The following is a 22488-nucleotide window of genomic DNA, read 5'->3' as shown; positions in this document are numbered from 1 at the left end:
AAATGGCCACCCCTTACAGGATTATGGCGTCTGGCAATAGACAGATAGATAGACATACTATCATTTACAAACCCTGTGATATTTTATCATGTTACAGCTTACACTCAAGTTGCAGAAAAAGAAAAAAAAGACATTCATCCAACACTTATGGCTGAGTACTGGTACTTATTCGGATAAGAAATTTTGCTACTCTACACTTTAGTAATTTCTGAAGCAGTATATTACTTTTTTTTTTAAATAAATATAATCAACATTACTGTTAGGCCACAGGGCTGCAAAAGGGCAAAGGAACGAATTTTACTGGATGTCATTCGCAGTCAAATCTTTAAATGGCCCTGCCACTCTGCAGTTTTGTCATTTATTTAATCATTTTTGCAAATGAACCCAATAAGTGCACAAAGAAAAATACAGTACTTAAATCTGCACCATGAATGTTATCAAATTGTGAAAACACATTGGATAAATGGCTAATTAATGGTTCGACTTGGCCAACCCCCATTAGGAGCAAATAGTTTCATAGTTGCAGCAGGCGGATGTAAAATCACTGCGACTCCAAAAATGCATCTCTCACAAATAACCCTTGGAGTTGCAGGTGTATTCTCAGTTTCTCATGAGATACGCTACACTTGTTTTCAATGAGCTAAAGATCCCGAGTTGATAATCAAAATGTCTTCCCTAACTTTTACAAAGCTAAATATATCAAAATGGTAGTTTTCGTGCAAAACAAAATCACGTGAGCAATATGAACCCAAACAGTGGGAGCTGATTATGTTGGAATCGGTGCAATAGGATACCCAAAAAAATTCCTTAACCTCACTGACATTCGCAGCCGACAGACAGAAAATCAAGTCAGGATAATTGATTTGTCTCTATCCTCTGCTGAATTGCAATAAGCTTTTCATAAATTGTTGTCCACTACCACCATCCACCACATCAGAACAATAGTAACAATCCATTTTAGAACTGCAGCTCCTCCTTTGGCACTCAAAATTTACCAATCTCATTTTGCTGACTACCGCCACCTTCAACATCAATGCAATAGCAACACCATCCACCGGGGAAAAAAAAAAAAACTTCAACAGAACACAAGCTTGCCGTAGTGAAGAAGATTGTGCATGCCTGTGATACAGTGGAGCTACACTGGCCAGGTGCAGCCATACTAGGCAGGTCCACTGATAGGGATCAGACCAAAAGTGTTCCCCTCCCAATGCTCTTTACTCTGGTCACTAATTTACACTGTTTACCATGCCTGTGTGGAAATTCTGGACCTATTGCTGCTGATTACTGAAGCTCTATGGCAAAATACAATAACATGATCTACATTTTTTTTTACAGCATCCCATCATTACTAGCGTTATATTCTAGTTAATATCTTACTGTACCTCAGCAGTTAAGAGGGAGAGACTGCAGTAGTGGTGGCTTTAGTGATAGGCAAATCAGTCTAGCGCCCCCCACCCCCAAATCTGGCTAGTATTAATATTAATGAACAATATTTTTTTTTATACTTTTTCACTTAACATCAGTTAAATAAAAATATTTTATATGCTGGACTGTTTTGCACAAAAGCTACTGGTATTTTAATGTCATTCTCGATGCAAACTTTACTGATACTATAATGATACGATTAACATGCAAGTCAATGTCACGCGTAACAAGCAAAATAAATCGCTCAGTAAGAGGTGCTACGAATACGGCCTCTTGCATCGAAGGGGCACTCCTGAGCTGAATAAAATCATCTGGTGGTATCAGGAATAAACTGGTTAATATTTATGGCCTCGACTGTGCCTTACTCGACAGCTTTACCCCCTTAATCCAGTGACGCTATTTTCAGTTTATCCTTAATAAAACTGCTTGTATATTCGTAACAAATTGCCAATACACCCCCCAGGTTGTGCAGTATATTTTTCTGGACCTAACCTATCCTAACCTCCTGCAACGGAATGCTTACCGTAGAGTTCGGTATAATGCTATGCGTTTATGGTGGTAATATCCCTGAACCGCATATTGGCAACTTGTAAAATAATACCAGTAGTCCAACCCCTAAGTTCGATATCCTGACCATTAGCTTGGGTTGCTTGTTTCGCGAGCGTGTGAATTCCTCAAGGGCGAGCCCATTACGACCCATTGCCACAGAGAGGGGGAGACGATCTTTGTGACGCAATAGGGAGTTCGTGGGGACGAAATGGGTCAAATCGGGGTTACGAAACGGGTTAAAATGTGGTGACGGAATGAACTGAATCTAGTTGAGGCCAAGTGCGTTTGATCTGTCTACTAAGTAACCAAGGAGACTTTTTCCAAGCTCATACCAAAGACTTACGGGTGTCGAATTTCATGCAGTCACGACTCGGTATTAATGTTATGGGAGTGGACAAATGCGTCAAGTGAAAAACCGGACTGCTTCCGAACCATGGTTCTCTGAAAATGGCGTCACTGTTAAGGTCATACTTTACTAGGCAACAATAAATTTTAAAATAACCGTATTAATATAAGTAATAAATGTCAGTCACATATACTCAACACAAATATTCAGTTGATGTTAACATGAAGAAAAAAGAAATAAACATACTTATCTCGCCTCCATCGTCAGCAAACACGATCACCCCCTTCGAAATCTAGCTGGTAATTGAGAAGCTGGTGTGGGATTCAGGGATTCGGACGATTCGAAAAGGGTGAACTTGGCTGTGAAGATTTCGAATGGCTCCATACGTTGGTCCGTAGTGTTACTGTTCCTCTGGTTAAACTTAGGTTCTGTAAGCTAACGAAACAAACAATAATAATAATAATCCATTTCAGTTTAAGCTGCGATATCATTCGAAAATGTATTCCAGGCCAGATATTTAATTGTGATGGTCTTTAGAACATTTTTGGGGGTTTAGGCTTCTCCCGAACATGGTACAACTGTCTAAACAAGCAGGAATTTCCGAAATTCCGAATTCAAAGGTTCGAATAAGGAGGGTGAACTCAGCTGTGGGGCTTTTCGGGGGGAGAGAGAGAGAGAATCTTCCCGTGTCTCTCTACTCACCAAAAATACATTTTAGTTATGCGTGAAAAATTATCATGACCTGTTTCTCTAAGTTTAGTAGGCTAGATAAGGGAAGGGAATTGCAGAATCTTCCCATGTGTCTAGTTCTTTCTCCAAACGAAAATATGAGTAACAGAGAGGACACACACACACACACACACACACACACACACACACACACACACACACACAGAGGAGACATGATTATGCATATGCTAGAGAAAAAACACAAACGAATATATAACCTATGGGGAAGAATCACCAAGAGGACACTGCATAAAACTACATAAAAAGTGAGGCAATCAAGACAAGGAAATTCAGTTTCCCAAATAGGGCAACTAATCAGTGGAATGCACTACCGAATGAAATAGTGTGTGCCAAAACTATTCACAAATTTAAGGACGTATGATAAAAATGGTTTAATACACGGGGCAGTACGAGCATGACTCATTCCTGTAAAGATACAATTAGGTAAGAACAAAGAGAGAGAGAGAGAGAGAAATGCACTAAATTTCAATTTATCTCTGTAAACTCTGACACACACACACGAACACATGTGTATAAGTATTCCTGCGTATGCGCGTTTGCGTGTGTGTGCTGTGCGTGCATGCGTGCGTGCGTGTGTAACAGTGTATGTGTATTTGTGTGTAAGCGTGTGCGTGCTTGAGTGCGTGCTACATGTGTGTGTGTGTATGTGTGTGTGTGTGTGTGTGTGTGTGTGTGATTACATGTCCCTGCTCAGGAACGACCTCCCTTCCCACAACACACCGTCTATCTTATTGGCTAATGCTGCATACTGTGAGGGGCGTGTCTCGACATAATGAATCTCCAGCAGGATTAATTCTGTACCTACTCAACGTCCTTATGCCGTATCAGTCACTTATTATTTTCCCGTGTTATCCAATGGGCCGTACTTGTGCCTACTCATGGACGACCTTATGCCATATCACAGTAGCATTTTTACTTCTTTGTTATTCAGTGCTGTCACCACTAGCGAGGGACGCCTTCACATGGTGGCACCGATATAACCGGGCGGTGGAGCTGCCCGGTTATATAAACCTACCTCAGTCCCATCCCCAATCCCCCAGAGAAAGAAACGGGACCGCGGAATACAGGGAACTTCGCCCTGCGGTCCACCAGGTTCACGTTCAGATGAGCCTCAGTTTACAACTACTGCTACTACTATTACTACTGCTACTACCATTACCACTACAAGTACTACCAACACCACCACCACTATTACTACTGCTACCATCATCACTACTGTACAACGACTACTATTACTACTATTACTACTGCCACAATTAACCCTTTCATACGGAAACAACTGTGCTTCTCAACCCAGACGATTACAATCAGCTCAAGAAAAGTCACAGGAGCCAGAGAACGTTTATACGATCCCCATTAAATTTCGTACGGTAGAGACAACCCTTGTATTTAATTCCAGCCAACAACAGTTTTATTCAGGTGAAAGCGAGTAATGGGGGCCAAAGAGAATACAGTACAGCCACGTTAACCCCCTCATGCTCAGAACAACTTTATTATATTATTTATTCATCTCAAAGTTACAGGAGCCTGAGAAAAACCTACAGTCGTTCTGCCTTAACTTGGTCCAGTTTTTTGTCCTTTTGCAGCCCATTTCACGTGGCTCAGTGGCAGAATAGGACAATAGTACAGCTCTTTATGCTTTCCATTGTACTTCTTCGTGACTAACACATATTCTAGTGTTAACTTCTTGTTATAACTCGGTATTCAGGATGGAGAGGTGGCAGTTACAGGCCATGTTAGAGTAAAAGGGATATGCTTTGGAAGGCCTAAGCCCCCTACTCATCAACGACTCCTTATCAGAGCCAGTATCAGATAAGTGAGGTAGTCGACAGCATAGATAAAAAGTCCTTGCTTGAATATATCTTATCTTCACACACTGGCCTCTGCTATACCTGAACACTTAGTGCCAATTCTGCCATGATTTGATTAGATAGGGATGGAAGTGTGCAGGATCTTTCCATGTCTCTTGTTCTTCCTTCACAGATAGATAGATAGATAGATAGACGAATGGTTGGGCAGATAGAAAGACTGATAGGAGATGAATAGGTAGATAACAGATACAAAGACACATAAACAGATCGACTGATGAATGAATGGATAGACGGCTGGATGGATGGTTGGATAGATAGATAGATAGATAGACCGACAGATAGGTAGATAGACAGATAGATACACTGACTGACTGGCTGAATGACTGATCAATATATAGATATATACATAGACAGACACTGTAGATAGATAGGCAGAAAGATAAACAAACACGCAGACACACAGATGTACGGAAAAACATGTCTTTCATATAACTGATAAGATTAAGAGTACATAAATATTAGCACCAGGTATCCAGCTCAAGTGATACTACTAGACATAGATAAGGAGAGATGGTTACTAGACTGTGAAAGTGTGTTTTGGTGTGGAGTAATGCCCAATGTCTCTTTTGTGTTTGATAAAAAGGTGTTATCACGCCAACACGCTCCTGACTGAGCTGACTGAGGGGTGGAAGTTCGTACTTAACCTGCACAAATACTACAGCACCTGTCCTAAATAAAGTCTGATGGAACAATTACAAAAAAAAAAAAAAAATGAAATCTTGGCCTGTTATAAAAAGGCCAGAATATCCCGCTTTCTCCTACCTCATTTACGTCTTTCTGCCCTCTGCTTTCTCTCTCCTAGCTCCTATACTACTTCTTTGTACCCTCCACTTTCTCCTAACTTCTAATCCTTCAGCTTGGGATGCGCTTTTCTAACTGTGTTAGGGGGGCTTTCCTAAGGGGAATGATAATGCCTAGAGATGGGAAGAATAAAATATCAAATGTGTCCTCTAGCACTACGGTTAGTTTTATTTATTTATTCATTTATTTTTGCTACCTACACACGATTTTGTTAACTACGGGGAAACAATAACTGGCGTTGCAATAGTCTTAATTAATCTCTTCACAGCCTTATATTTCCTCCCAAGTCGAATAAAGACGACTGGAGGCAGTAACAACAGAACATTATAAGTATGTCCCCTTGTTGGTCTTAATACAGCATTCTTCCTAAGTCTGTCCTCTTACATAACTCTTACATAACTCTTTCACAGCTCTTATATAACCCACTTTTAAGACCCTCAGTGGTTTCATTTTGCTATTTCCAGATGATTTATTTGACTTAGAATGCACTTTTTGGAAGGCAAGAGCTAGACGTAGCCTCCATTATTCCCTTCAATATCAGAGGCCTTTTCTACGTCAAATAAAATCGTCGGGATGCAACAGCTGAACACACACACACACACACACACACACACACTCACACACACACACACACACACACACACACACGAAATCGGAGTGAAATGGTCCACCTCTGTCTCCTGTCGATGTTATTCACCATGGGACAGACTTCTCGAATTAGAGAGGGCAGGTACAGTCTGAGATACAAATATCTTCCTATTTCTGTCTGTAGAAAATTTACAACTGACGAAACACAACAAAAATCTTGTCTCAAATAATGTCTGTCTCAGTTCGACTTTTCCGCTACCGGTTCGTCAAACTTATGGAAGATAACTGTGTCTTTACCGATACATCCTTTATTAACAATCTCAGGCTCTATAATTACTCCCGACTGGCGAATGGCGTTGGCAGGAATAGAATGATAGAGTTGTTGCGACCACGAAAAGGGTAGCAATCTTCAATACGGAGGGTTTTACAGGTGTGGATAAATAAGTGTATAAGAAAGAGAGGTATGGAAGCTGTTGAGGCTAAGGAACTGACAAGAGATCGAGCCGGCTGGATGAGCTTTGTTTGGTGGAGTTTATGACCAGGATTTGCCACCCCTGTTTTGTTTCACAGTCGTCAAACTCTGTCGGAGGGGTGAGTGTGAAGCTACCTGCAGAATAAGTTTTGATCAATCAGGTGAAGCCAGGATTCCGGGGGCCTGAATGGTGAGCGAATGAGAGTGTGGCCCATACAACTGTGAAACTTTGGTTAGTATCTCATTCTATCGAGTTCTTTCTGGCTCAACCCTACCTCACATCACTTTTGGGTGAGAAATGAGGTCTGAATGATGGAAAAGTGTGGTTCAACGTATCAGAATTGTATGTTGCCGTGTCGCTCACCACGACGAGTCTCTCCTTAGCTGAATAAAACCGTCTAGTTATAGCAAAATTAAGCCAAAAACATTATAATATAGCACTGAAGATGTTGCTGGAGGTGTTTCTCACTAAAATCGTCCAACGGTAGCTAGAACTAAATACAACAAAAAATCAAGGTTCAGAGGGGGTTAACAGAAACTTACTCTAACCCATTCAAAACAAGAGGTCTGACCTAAGCTAAAGAAAATTATCTTATGCCTGCAAGAATAAAATAAGACGCCATCATACACAAGGGGCTCAGAGTACTGGGGGTTATCTACACAAGTTCAAGGAGAAGCAAGGGGAGAAGGGGAAGGGGGAAACGGAGAGGGGAGGGAGGGGGAAGGGAAAAGGAGGGATGGAGCAAAGGGGAGAGAGGAAGAGAGAGGAGGAAGCGGTGGAGAAATGAAGGGAGAGGGAGGAAGGAAAGAGGGAAGAGAGAGGAGGAAGGGGTGGAGAAAGGATGGGAGAAGGAGGAAAGAAATGGGACAGGGGAAGAGAGGGAGGGAAAAGGGGGGAGAGGAGAAGAGAAAGGGATGGAGGAAGGAAGAGATAGGAAGAGAAAGAGAAGGAGGAAGGGGGAGAGGGGAATTTGAAAGGAAGGGAGGAAAGGGGAGAGAGGGAAAGAAAGACAGAGCAAGGAAGGGGAAGTGAGGAAGAGAGCAAGGGAGGAAAAGGAGGAGGAGAAGAGAGAGGGAGGGAAGAAGGGGGTGAAGGGAAGAGAGGGAGGGAAGAAGGGGGTGAAGGGAAGAGAAGGAGGGAGGAAGGGGGAGAGTGGAAGAGAAGGAGGGAGGAAGGAGGAGAAGGGAAGAGAAGGAGGGAGGAAGAGGGAGAAGGGAAGAGGAGGGAGGACGGAAGAGAAGGAGGGGAGAAGGAGGGAGGAAGGAAGAGAAGGGAAGAGAAGGAGCGAGGAAGGGGGAGAAGGGAAGAGAAGGGAAGACAGACAGGAGATGAATGGATGAAAAATGGGAGAGATGAGGAAGGAAGAGGGGAGAGAGGAAGGAAGGCAGAGAGAGTGGGAAAGCAGGAGAAGAAGAGAGAGGAAATAAATAAATACAGAGTTGTTAAAAGAGAGAAGTTATGCAACGACACAAGATAAAAGACAAAGGAGGGGAGGGAATGAGGAGGGGGTGAAGGGAGACGGGGGAGGGGCAGGGGTGAGAAATGGCAGAGAAGGGGGAGAGAGGAATGACTGAAAGATGGAGGAGAGGATAATCAAATCAATATGATGAAAAGGAGATATATATATATATATATATAAAACAACTGGACTTGAGATAAAGGAAGCAGGGGAGGGAGGAGACAGGAGTGGGGAGGGTGGAAGGGAGGGAGAAGGGATGATGGCTACAGAGAAAATGAAAGAAAAGAGAAAGGACAGAAGAGAGAAGGGGAGGTGGAGATTATGGGAAGGTGGGATGGGTGGGAATGAAGAGGGAGGGGAAGAGAGAAGGGGTGTGAAGAAAAGTCAGGAGGGAAAGAGGAGAGAGAAGGGATGGGGAAAGGGAGACGAGGGAAGGGAGGGGAAGAGGGGAAGAAAACACAGGAGGGGATGGAAGGGGGAGGGAAGCAAAATGCGAGTGCCAGTTAGACCAGTTCAGTAAACACCCTGACCACCTAGAGACAAGGTAATGTAGCCCTCACCCTCACCCCCATCCACAACTTCACCCTCACCATCACCCTCATCCACAACTTCACCTTCACAGTCACACTCACACTCACCCTCACCCTCATTCACAACTTCACCCTCACCATCACTCTCATCCTCATCTTCACCCTCACAGTCACACTAAGACAAACCCTCACCCTTACCCTCATAGTCACACACACACACCCTCACCCTCAACCTCACAGTCAGACACACACACCCTCACCCTCACTCACACTTTCATCCTCACCCACACCCACATCTTATACTCACCCTCACCCAAACTACTACCCTCGCCCTTATCTTCACCCTCACCCACGCCTTCACTCTCACCTTCACATTTACCTTCACTCTCACCCTCACCTTCATATTCACCTTCACTCCTACCTTTGCCCTTATCTTCACCCTCACCCATACTCTCATCTTAACCCTCACCCACATTCTCACCCACACCTACAATCTCACCCTCACTTAACACTCTCACCCTCACCTTCATCTTCACTCTCATCCTCACTCACACCCACTTACCATCACCCTCACATTCACACTTGCTGTCTCGTTCACTCTCTTACCCTTCCTCTCACTCATACTCACTCTATCCCTCCCTCTCACTCTCACTTTCATCCTCACTTTACCCACACCCTCTCACTCTCCCACATTCACTCACTTTCACTCTCATGCTCATTCACTCTTCCTCTCAAACTTAGTAATTCTCGCCCTTATTCTCACTCCCATTCTTTTTTCCTGTCTCACTCTCACTCACCACGACACTTCACTCTCCAACTCCCACAATCACTCATTTTCTCTCAATCTCACTCTCACTGTTACCCATCCCTTACCCTCATGCTCATTCTCACTCTCACTCTCCCATTCACTCACCATGATCCACAAGCTCTCACTCCCACACTCACTCACTCTCACTCAAACCCTTACTCTCATTCCTTCACTCAAGCTCACTCTCACTGCCTCACTCTTGCCCTCACTCTCGCTCTAACCCTAACTCTTACTCTACACTTATGCTCACTCTCACCGTCTCACTCTTTCTCTCACTCCTACCCTCACGCTCACTTTCACCATGTCACTCTTACTCTCACCGTACGAATGATTTTACGACTACATAAACCACAACATCACATGACGGTGCTGTTGGGTGAAATTTGTCCTTGAGTCTATGAAAACCTTGAGAAAAGTGAACATTCAAGACAAGAAATAGTTTTACAATATATATCTGATAACCTTGATAACGTACGCTTGTTCATAAACCTCCTTGCACTTAAATGGTATGTTTGTTTGTGTTTATTCCCTTACCTTCATTCACTTAGGCAGCGATCAAACACTGCACAACCAAACAAAAGTGAATATGAGTGAAAAGGTATACAGACAAACAATATGACTTCTGAGGATAACTAGGGAGATTAAAGTGAGTATTATAGCAGAGTTATATACCCAAACATTATGACTTCTTCTGAAAATTGACTATAACGGAGAGCTGTTCATCACAAGAATTGTCCGGGATCCTTTATAAATGCTACTCTTGTGCAACGTTTCCTTATTAAGTTTTGAAATATCTACTAATTCCAATAACTACAAACATAGGCTGACCCCGGATCAGTCTATTTCAACCCCTTCAGCCCGAAAACACAATTATTTTATTCTTCCTGCTACAAGACGATTTTATTAGGCTTAAGACAGCGTCCAGACTGTCAGAGTGTTACTGAAGGCTGTATCTAACCCCTGCCGTTTGAAATGTCTCTCCGAAGCTAAATGAAATCTGGAAACAGCGTTCATCTCTTTAGTTCGATGACGTATGTATTTGTTTTCACTAAATCCAAACGGTTTTAGCTAGCTTAGTGAAGATCTCTCGCGTTGATGGGGTTGGTGAAGGCTACATCTAACCCCTCCAGTTTAAGATGCCTAAGCTGAACCAAATCGTCGGGAAGTTGTTTAAACACACTAGAATATGGCACTAGTCACGAAAAAGTGCTGTGGACAGGATGCAGGCTACAGCCGTAGCACTGTCTTTTTTTCGCCATTGAGCTACCTGAAATAAAGCTGGAAAAGAACGAAAATCTGTGCCAAACGTGAAAGGCCTATGGTGTGCAGTCCTCATCCCCTTCACTACGATGACCATTTGATATAGCATGGAGTAACAGTGACTATTTTTCGGAGGGACAAGACTGGGCATTGTTATCTTCAAGATCCCCTTCATGTCGGCGACGTATTATTCCCACTCCATGGCTCGCTAAGGGGTGGGCAGGGCTCGGCAGTTCTCCAGGGCTTTCTTAAATAAAATGTTTGATGTGGGCTTCACCGAGTCTCCTGTTCTAGTTTAGTTTTGTTATCCCCAAACAACTTTACCCAACTAAGAAGAAATTTTTCAGCCTGGAGTGGAGGAGTTATATACAAACTTCCCTAACCTTTGGCCTATTCATTCCTAGATCCCTGCAAAAGTTGAATAAAATCGTTTGACTGTAGCAAAAATAAGCGAAACAATATCAACGGACTGAATGGCTTAAGGGGGAGATCTACTGAGTGGAAGGCCGCCCCTCAGTGACGCTAAAGGCTACTGAAATATATCATACTGTGCAATATTTGAAAACTCCTCCTCCTGCTTTTCATACTACTAAACAGAGAAAATTTACGACGATATTCATGATATTCGTTTAGTTTACTTTTTTGTTTTGAGAGAGAGAGAGAGAGAGAGAGAGAGAGAGAGAGAGACTTACTTTTTTCCTTCTCATTTCAAAACAGATGAAGAGCGTAGTTCACTGTGGCAAGGCGGTTCTGCAGGCGGGACTGGGTGAGATGATTGGGCTGGGCGTGAGACTGGGCGGGATGGGCGTGAGACTGGGCGTGAGGAGGGCTAGTAATGACGTAAACAGCTTCAGAGAAACCACCACCATAAGGATGTACAATGGAGATAAGGTACGTCATCTCTGCACTCTCACAATACTGCAACAAGAAAATATAACTTTTTGAACATACGCACGTGACCAGTACATAAAAAACTTACACGTTACAAAAAAGTTAATTACCAGTTACATAAAAAGGTCATAGCCCCTCATCCCTGTAATTTTAGTCAAAATCGCACCAGTATTTTTCCCGTAAAGTTATTAACAGACAGACAGACAAACAAACAAACAGATAAAGCGAGTGAAAACAATACCCCTCCCTGAGCCCCTCCGGGGCGGGAACGGGTATCATATAGGCTACCATAAGTACGTCTCGTCCTTCAGGTAATCTTTGTATCACCACAATGTTCATGCCGACTCCTGGCGATTTTTATTCAGATGCCGACAGGTTTGTTCTCTGAGGGTGAGGTGATGGGTCGTGTGGAGAAACTGAGGCGGTACATGGAGGAGGGTGGCGTGGCGGCGTGTCTCTTCACCTCCATACACAACATCAACTACTATTCGGGTAACTCTCTCTCTCTCTCTCTCTCTCTCTCTCTCTCTCTCTCTCTCTCAGAACCTTAACTGTAAGCATCATTATCGAACTTCCAAGTTATCATAATTATTGACAGCGAGTTTCTTTAATATCCACCTAATCCTTTGCATCCGATGACCGTCTTTTTCTTATTTATTTTTCATCTTACTCTTCGGACGATTCTACTCAATAATGGAATGATCAACACTGAAGGAGTTAATGACGGCTATATCTAACCCCTCCACTGCCCAAAGTCTCCTCCTGAACTGAATAAAATCGTCTGAAAGTCCTAGAAATAAAATATAAAGAACGTGATCAGATTCACGGTGATAATCCCATCAGTTGATTACATAATACTCTGTTCCTCCTACCACCAGACGATAATATTCAGATTTTGCAGGGGAAAAAAATCCGAACTGTCCAGCCTTCAATAACCCCTTCAATATATATTTTTCCCCCCCTAAGCTGCATATAATGATCTGGGAATAGCATGACTGAAATAAAAAATGTCACGGGGTCTAAAGTGTTAACAGAAATCTTAATACATCAGGAGGGTTTACGTACTGTGCCTTCGGTAGACCGTACGGCCTGCTCATCACGCCAGAGAAGCACGTCACCATCTCGGCCCTCATAGACGCTGGACAACCCTGGCGACGCTCTATACAGGTACCCTTGTGTCACAGTCGTATGTCTATCTATCTGTCTACGTATAACCAGATGCCTTATTCCCGTATACTAATACTAATGGGGGGAAATGGACATCCAAGATTCTGAAACAGGAGGTTAACAACTTCACTCACTCCTCCAACGACAGTTCATATTCTTTAATTGTTCCCACTAGACCAGTTTGCTGCATTCGGCTTTGGAGATACTTTTTGCTTATTTAACAGAAGGTGTCAGCTATTTCATTCATTAGGCCCTTCACTATCAAGAGGTCTGTCCTAACCAAGCCCGTAGCCAGACTTTTCGAGGAGGGGGGGGGGGTCTTTGCTGAATCTGGACTTTCATAGCAGCCGCCTGGTCAAAGGACTGTTGCATGCTTGCTGTGGGGGTCTGGGTGTATACAAAAGCGACGTTGAGAAGCAGCACAAAACTTCTGAACAACGGAGAACGACTCTTTTTTTTTTTTTTTTACTGGTATTAAAAAATAGACCGTGAGAAAGTGAACCTTTAGGCAGGTGGCAGGTGAGGGGGGGGGGGTCGCCCGATCATCTCGACTGTGATCTCGACTCCCTCCTCCCAACCTCCCTGTCTTCGGGCCTGCTAACATCGTCTGTTGGTGGAAAGAGTTGAAGTAAATAATACATCACCGGACTGAAGGAGCAGAAAGCATCGCAGTGTAGTTCTGTCACAGCATCACGTAAAGCCTTCCTTCCTTTGATGATTCTTTTAGTTTTTTTTTTTTTTTTTACACCAGATGCTGTTGGCATAACGTTCTCCCTACGTGTCAAGTGGGGTTGGTGGAGGATTAGTGCCCCTCCCTGTAAAACAATTAACTCTAAGCCCTTGGCCACCCCGTTTGGGATACATGGCGTCTGGCAATGAATGAATGAATGAATGAACAAACGATTTAATTCAAGTTAATTCACATTCTTCGAAATATGAGAGATGAATACAGCCTTCATTAACCCATTTGCTAACTGAGGACTCTATCTAGCTAAAATATACTCATTAACAATAGCAAAAATAAAATATAAAATACGTCATCGAACCGAAATGATTAAGTAAACGTTTCATTTCACTTCCTCAGGACAACATCATCTACACTGACTGGAAGAGGGACAATTTCTACCGAGCGGTGGTGCAGGAGCTGGGTTCTACGAAGGGTCCCGTGGGTGTGGAAGAGGACCACATGAGTCTCCAGACCGCCAGTAAGCTGCGCACCCACTTACCACACAACAACAAACTGGTAGACATATCGGAACCCGCCATGAGGATGAGGATGATCAAGAGTAAAGAGGAAATTGCTGTTATCAAGGTAAGAGTGGTGGGCAACACTCTACAGGAAAGCATTAAAGACCCTGCATTAAACTATGGGCCTACTCTAACCACTTTAACTGTCCATTTTAGTTTGCCTGAGAGTCTCGCCCTAATCTATGCTCTGTCCACTTTAACTAGGCTGATATTCTCGTCCAAAACTATACTCTGTCCACTTCAACCCACCGCCTGCCGGCCGACTTGGGACCTTCATAGCACCCGTGCCGGCCAATTTTCGACTTTTTTTTTTTGCTAGACAGGTTTGGAATGAGGAAACATGGAAAACAACCATAAAAGTACTTACAGAAGCTTAAAAGGTCGATTTTGAGGTCGATTCACTCTCGGCGAGCGGCTGAAATGTTCAGAGTAACGCCCGTAGAGTTGATCGGCCGAAAAGGCACCCAACAAGTTTAGGTAGATCTTCGTTTTCTTCATGGGAAGTATCCCAAATGACCCAGGGACACTCTCGGAAGGTATACAAATGCTGTGGGAACTGTCCCCAAGCATAATTATTTGCGGGGACGCATTACGGCAATCGAGTCACAGTGAGTGGCATTTTTCCGATAATGTTCGTATAATTGGATTTTCTAGTTTTCACATAATTCTTTGCCTATGCATATATATTTTACATTTGCGTCTTTTTTTCACACAACGAATTATTCTTGCACACTGCACTCACTATGTGTGTCTTCTCTCGAACACACAAGACACACTACACAAGTTATAATATGAAGTACTTACACTGCACTTACGAAACCTTGCAGTCACACATCACAAAAATCTTGAACCCGAAGTGGTCTCTTGCCTGGGATATACTGCCTGAAGGCGATTTTTCCCCTCCATAACAAGAGACTCTGGTCTATGACCAGGTCTCTGTAGAGAGGGAAAGAAGCAGAGAACTGCGTCCTCTGGTGATCAAACACGAGCCTAATCCTCCTCATCCTGTCAGTGTTGCCAGTGTTGCTGGGATCCTTTTAAGTCAGACAGTCGTGATTCTATGATGTTCATATATGATTAAGGCGTTTAACGACAGCCAAGGATGAAGTGATTCTATTTGGAGAACTAAAGGTCAATTTTCAAGGTCACGGAGCAAGGACATCTTACTAACTTTTAAAATCTAATTTAGGCCAAATCTGCAGGAAGAGCTAAAAGTCCGGAAAGCATGAGGTGACTGGAGTTTAAGAACAATCGGTCGACAGTCAAGGTCATAAGGCAAGGCCAATGTTTCACCCGAGACCGATTGTGGTCCTTGTTTTCCCTGTACTGTATCTCAGTAACCATTCATACGATTTCACGATAAATTTGGACTCGAAAGAAATCTAATGTACAATTGTCATTACTTTATTATTCACAAGAAGTGTAAGAGCCTGGGGCTAGGTTAATAATTCTCTATATTTATGGCAAGGATGACCATCCTCGCCCGCCAGTTAACGACATGATGTTTGCAGAAAACCTCAACCCTCGGATGTACCCTTTTGGGCCCCATCCGGTTGGTGCACCTTAACCCTCTAGATATTCAAGCGTAATTTAGTTACATATTTGCCTCTTAGCGTAGTTAATGGTTACCTTGGTAGCAAGAAACAATTTGGTTTGTAAGTTAGTGTAGTCACTTGAAGGCAGAACTGAACTGAGTGAGTAGGCGGTGTGTGTTCCTACCTACTACATATATGGTACGAAATTTAATAAGCAAAAATATTCAACATACAGGTTAACCTCTTGCAACAAGACAGCAGTAAGCCAGGGTTGGTTGATTCGTCCTTACTTGCTCTCATCCATCGAGCTACTGTAAACATTTTAGTCTTGTGGTTAGTATGGCAGCTTTAAAGCACGTGGATATCCTTTTAATGTCTGGGATCAGTCGGCCGGACAAATCCTGAAATACTAATGACCGCATTGGGACAGCGCGTGACAGACGCACCGTAATGGAGGATGTTATCCCGTCTCTATTCACTGCAGGTTCTCTAGTTTTTACTGAAAAGTCATGACTACAGCTATATTCGTTCTTTTATATAACATCCAGTCACTGTTCCTCATTTTCATTTTCACCATTCGCATGGCATAAGATCAAAGCACGGCTTACTGATTTTACTTTGGGAACAAAAACAGAGGATATAAAATGTCCCACATAATCTCTGCTTCCTATGCCACGGGAGGTACGAGGCTGCTTGCAACACAAGTGCAGAGTGATAAGGCTTCCAGATCCCTAGGCCGAAACCACTGGGTTGGGTGGGAGAGAGATTTCAGTCTCTATTCTCACTCCTTTTAGTCATCTTCTGCAAAATGCAGGGATTTTGCCTGTCTATTTGTCTGTCTACAGACAGACATCATTATCCCGGAAAGGGGTTGAGAACGAATCGTTTCCATGATATCTTGTCCTTCGCCAACCCTTCCTCCATTTCACACTACTCTCGTTCGTATACCTCTACACCCCGTTCCTCCACTTAAGTTTCGGTCTCTCCCTCTCCTCTTCTACTCCACTCTCATATTCTCCTAATCAATCTCTCACTCTTCATTCGCTTCTAATGGCCTAGCCATCTCATGATAATCCTCCCAGCACTTTGCCGCATATTCACATAAACCTCTGAATACTCCCGAACTTCCTCACTTGATTGTCTACCTCCACACGCTCCTCTCTTTCTATACCTGTCCAACGATCTAGTGCAAACAGTTTAGCCTGCTAGCGGCAAGTCTCAATTAAGGACGTTAATGAATAAACAGGCAAATAATAAGAATATTTAATGGCGCTGAAACTTTGGCTAATATCAAGTACTTTCCGACAGAACAGCACGGCCACAGCGGACATAGGCGGGTGGGCGTGTGCAGAGGCTCTGGGGGTGGGGGTGCCAGAGTACGAGGTGGCACTGGCCGGCACTAGGGCCATGGTGCGTCACATCGCAAAAATATACCCAGACACAGACCTTATGGATAGTAAGTACAACGTTTATGAGGAAGAGTTGTTATGGATAATTAGTGTAGTGGTTACTGCTAGTAAGGGTAGTTGTGAATGATGATAAGCGCAGTGGTCGTGGATAGTAAGTGTAGCGGTTATGGATGGTAAGTGCAATGGTCATGAACAGAAAATAAAATGGACGTGGATAATAAGCGTAGTAGTAGTTACTGATAGTAAGTGAAGTGGTCGTGGAGAGTAAGTAAAATTGGCGGTTGATATTTAACTGTGGACGTGCATGTAAGTGCAACAGATATGGGAAGTCAGCTTAATTGCAGCTGTCATCGAAAAGTACCATTGCTTTAATACACTGATCATCGAAAGTAAGTGTAGATGCAGCAGTCATCGATAGTAATTACAATGGTCGCAGACAGTTAACGTAATGGGCGTGGTAGAAGGTGTTGGGGTGGCGGTCATCGATGGCAATTTTAAGTGATGATGAGTGGTTAATGCAATGGTAACAAGATGCAATGGTCGCGGAGAGGAAGGATGGAACGGGGGATGTAATGCACCAGAATGCATGTGTGGCTGCTTAATTACTCCTCTGAATCGAGTGAACTCATCATTATTATCATCATCGTTATTATTTCACTCCTAATTCGTGCCTGAAAGATTGGGTAAGGCTGGATCAGGAAATAAAATTCCAAACGTAAGAGAACTACCATCGTCATCATGAACAGCCATCCAGACCCCTACTGCCTACCTAAATTTACAGAAATGGGTGGGGTAGGATCCAGAATGAAAGAAAATGCACCAAAGCAGAACTATTAAACACCATGCTGAGTGAAATGAGCCACAAAATTATTCACACGTCATCCAAGACTTCCATATTCCTAACGCTTATAGGGTGAAGGTGAACGCAAGGATCCGATTTCTTACCATCATTTACGGAAAAGCTGCGAACATTAGATACGGTCAGCCTGCAACCCACATTACAGAGAACAAACAGCAGCGAGGTAGAGAAGCCAAACACTACTCACTCTCATCACAGGCTTTATAAATAACCTCTGAAATCTCTCTCTCTCTCTCTCCACGTATCATCGTAGTGAAGGAGCTACGCTAGACTTCCGGAAAGATGTCAAGAGTACAAAGAGGTGTGGGGAGAGGGGCACACCATAATCTGAGCGGAGTATTGTTTTACTACGTGGGTTTATGTCTGTGTGTGTGTGTGTGTTAACAGTATAAATCAAACTGCTTTATCTTTTTTAACAAATTTTGATGAAAGAGTTGAGGTCTAATAATGGGGTTCAACTTTTTTTAGAATAAGTCAAAGATCAAGGTCACATCGCAAATTCAGCTTAAACATCTTTGCTCTGATTCAGACCAAATTTGGTTGAAAGGATGATGGTATGGCGAGAAAAACGAGATTTGCTTTTGAAATCATTAAAAGGTCAAGGACACAGGACAAGGTCAAAGTTCAGCCCGTGTGACCCTTTGTGAAATACCGGTAAATATGAGACAAAATTTTGATTTTATTTGAAGCAAACTTGGTGGAAGGCCTGAGGGTCAGACAAGAGGATGTCCTATTATTAATTTAAGAACAATGGGTCAAAAGCCAAGATCACACAGGATGGTCGGCTGAAGTAATTTTTTTCTGATGCAGACCAAACTTTGTGGAAGGGTTCAGGGTACGAAAAGAATGAAGGGATTCACTTTTTGAAAACCTACTTATATACATACCAACCTACTTGCCTGCCCACTTCCATGTTTACCTCCCTATCTACTTATAAACCTACCTATCTTCCTGCCTACCTGCATCCCTGCCCCCCTGCCAACCTTACCTACCTCCTTGTCTACCTCCACTACTTAATGAAGTAGCGACACAGGCGCACATTTTTAATTTTTTTTACCAATTTCCTGCGGGCTGTTTAAAAATTGTGATGAGGGCCTAGGTTACAAAACTGTGAATATCCTTTCCAAGTATTATGGCTATACTCGGGCAAATAAAGTAGTTTGCTCTATGGCCTTGATATTTGTTGGTCACTGTGACCCTGAATTTAACCTGAGTGTGTTGACCACTAAAAAGAAGGCACACCATCAGATTGAGATGATTCGTTTGACATCTCAGTTGTCAAACTCTGTCCACAATTGAGACTGTAGAATGCCAACAAACAGATGAATGAACAGACAGATAATTCTGGTTCAGCTGGTCCAATTCAAGTTAGGAAAGATCTTTCATAGTGAGTGGGATAATGGAGGTTGTTTCTATCCTCTTCCCTAGCCACAGATCTCTTCTAAACTGAACAAAATTGTCTAGTAACCACAAGAATAAAATTTTTAAAAAGACAGTCAGACTGAAGGGGTAATCTCTTTAGTGCATGAGTTGAGCAGTATGCTCTGTCCTTTGTGTGCATTACTGGTTAACTCGAACAGTTCCCCTGCATCAGTCTTCCCCCTGCCTATGACTACCAGCCATTCAAAGGAGTCAGAGTGTCTCAAAATTACCGGATTTTGATTTAATTCTTATTTATTTTTATTTTTTTTCACCCTCCCTCTTCTCAGCATGGGTGTGGTTCCAGTCTGGGTTGAACACAGACGGGGCTCACAATCCAGTCACCACTCGCAAGGTTCAACCAGGGGACATCCTCTCACTCAACTGTTTCCCCATGCCACAAGGGTAAGTCAAAGCTCAGTCATTCTCTCTTTCCAAACATCATATGAGCAATGGCTACGAGAGAATGATCTGGCATTTCAATCTTTACTCCTTACTGACCCCTCCCATAACATGCCATCCTCTCTCATACTCTCCTCTACCATGTTCTACCTTTCTTTCAACAACTACACTCTCATGCACAGTAACAGTCTCTTCTATCACTGTCTCCCGATGCCACTGTTCTAAGCTGGCATTTGTACAAGAACTTAGACTCATTTCTGTCCGTGCTCAGAAAAGGGTCCTCCTTCCACAACAAAATTCTCTCCTTATACTCTTCTACTTTGCTCCTCCTTCTTGGCCTATTGCACCTCTCCAACTTATTCAAGTTACTGCACTTCACTTTCATACAGTCTCCAATCACTCCATATTGTGAAACCATATCAGTGTTTCCTCATTTTTCCCCTTTACATCAGCCTCTACACCACATTCTTCACAAATCTCTTCACTGTTCATCAGTCCCTTCAGACACATCACTCACTTGACAGAATCACCTGGTGCACTCCATAAATAAACCATCAATACTTAATTTGAATATATATGTTCAACTGTGGCAAGAAAATTAATAAACAGTGTCATGGTATTATAACACTTTAACATAACACTTTGAAGGACCAGCATCTGTGATGTGTTAATTGTTCATTTAGCTACTACACAGCACTGGAGCGGACATGGTTCCTTGACCACTGTAGTGATGACCATCTCAAAGTGTGGGAGGCCAATGTTGCTGTCCACAAGCGAGGACTGGAGCTCATCCAGCCAGGAGTTCGCTGCTCAGAGATTGCTCGGGAGCTGAACGAACTGTTTGCTCAGTTTGGTCTGCTAAAGTACCGGGCATTTGGCTATGGCCACTCGTTTGGAGTTCTTTCACACTATTATGGCCGAGAGGCAGGTTAGTGTTAACATTAATATGTGTCTAGTTTTTCACAACAGTTCTTCCATACCATTAAACTATCACCTCCTTACTGTAAATCATATGATTACAACCTTCCATCATTAAATGCATTATGCATCCAATAAACAAAATTCCTTCTCATCATAATAACTACTTTACTTACTAAGTTACCATCAAAAATTGACCATTAACAAGTGTCTTGCTATACTGTGACCAAATGCACCATAGTACAGTACTGAACAGTGTTCAATCTTAAGTGTTTAGCATGGTATGGATATATTTAGATATTGCAAACAAGATGCCAAAGAGGATCCTGGAAAAAAGTACTGATCATACTGTTGGAAGAGGGAAACCATGTTGAAAATGAATAAGTAAATAAATAAAGTCAATGGAACAGTAGATTGCTGAGAAATAAAATGAGGATGGGGCAAGCCTGATATTGAAAGAAGCATGTATGGACAAAGCAATTAGGAAGTGATTGTTATGGTCATGCTATGCTGAGTTTCAAGGAGAGAGCAAATTGTCATAGATAATGACAATGAATCGCATGTCCTTTGTAGGCATCTGTGTAAATGCAAGGGGGGGAATGTGTATGTGAAAGTCTCTGATATGAATGATGTGAAAATGTTAGGAATGTGTAAATACAGATATTAGAGTAAATGCACTCTCTGTTAAATGCAGAGTAAGTGTACGAGATGCTCATAATGTGTGCATGCATTGTAAATGGTTTCCTGGCTTACAGGAAGCCATGAGGCTTCTCATTCAATGTAAAGCCACCTGAGAAGGAAAGAAGAGTAATAAAATGTGACAAGAAAGATTGGAGAAATAGGAAGTGAGGAGAGCAGACACAGAAAAAAATGATAAAGTTGAAGGAAGAAGTAAGCAGCACTACATCATGTTACTGAATGATGGTTACCACCAATGATGATTTCTAAAATTTATGAATGGTTTTTGGTCACACAGGACTGGAGCTGCGTGAGGATATTGAGACAGTGCTAGAGCCAGGTATGGTGGTTTCAATGGAGCCCATGGTGACCATCCCTGAGGGTCTGCCTGGGGCTGGGGGATACCGAGAGCATGATGTCCTTGTCATCAATGAGGATGGCTCCGTTGATGACATCACTGGCTTTCCCTTTGGCCCAGAGCACAACATATTTAAGTGATGGCCACCCATATCATCCCCATCACCAAACCTCATGCACAGTGTCTTCATTTAGGAAATCGGTAGCAGTTGCAGCCAATCTCATACTACACCTTTCAAAAGCCTAGGGCTAAGCTACCATAATCCACATAAAAAAGGTAGATCAGCTTACTTCCCCTGGCAGTAATGCATGACTGAAAAACCTTCTGTCACTCTTGGGAATCAAACCTATGCAAGACCATCATTCCTATTCAGGCATTCTAACCACCAGACCACCAAGCAATAATCACTGCAATTAAGTGACATTTAATAAAACTTTCTGACTACTGCTATATGACTCTATTTAGCTTTGGGGGTGACTTTTTGAAATGGAGGAGTTTCATACAACCGTCATTAAACCCTTCACTATTAGAAGTCTCTCCAGAATAGCAAACAGTCATTTGAAGGTAGAGAAAAACAACCAACAAAATACAGTATGTCACCAGACTAAAAAGGCTGAGTCAGGGATGTGTTCCAAAACATAAAATCTTTCAAAACCCCAAACTCCACATATAACCAAGCTGAGGAGAGGCACCTGGTAGTGAAGAGGTCAATGTAGACTGTATGCAACCCCTCCTGCTCCAAAA

At 42.8% G+C, this 22488-nt stretch overlaps 1 protein-coding gene across 1 annotated transcript; it reads left to right on the top strand.

The window, feature by feature from the left end:
* Nucleotides 1-11577: 11577 nt before the first annotated feature.
* Nucleotides 11578-21884, top strand: LOC145408013 (creatinase-like). Its single transcript, XM_080278814.1, has 8 exons — nt 11578-11751; nt 12117-12243; nt 12803-12918; nt 14003-14230; nt 17010-17157; nt 19679-19793; nt 20474-20718; nt 21685-21884. Exons 1-8 carry the CDS (start codon nt 11578-11580, stop codon nt 21882-21884), a joined length of 1353 nt encoding a protein of 450 aa, XP_080134940.1.
* Nucleotides 21885-22488: the final 604 nt, after the last annotated feature.

Source organism: Coenobita brevimanus, chromosome 75, assembly GCF_032717465.1.
Source record: "Coenobita brevimanus isolate Jiangsu-jjx chromosome 75, ASM3271746v2, whole genome shotgun sequence".
In the NCBI taxonomy this organism is placed as follows: domain Eukaryota; kingdom Metazoa; phylum Arthropoda; class Malacostraca; order Decapoda; family Coenobitidae; genus Coenobita; species Coenobita brevimanus.
Note: the sequence above shows the minus strand (reverse complement) of the source record. Positions and strands in the feature narration are given on the sequence as shown.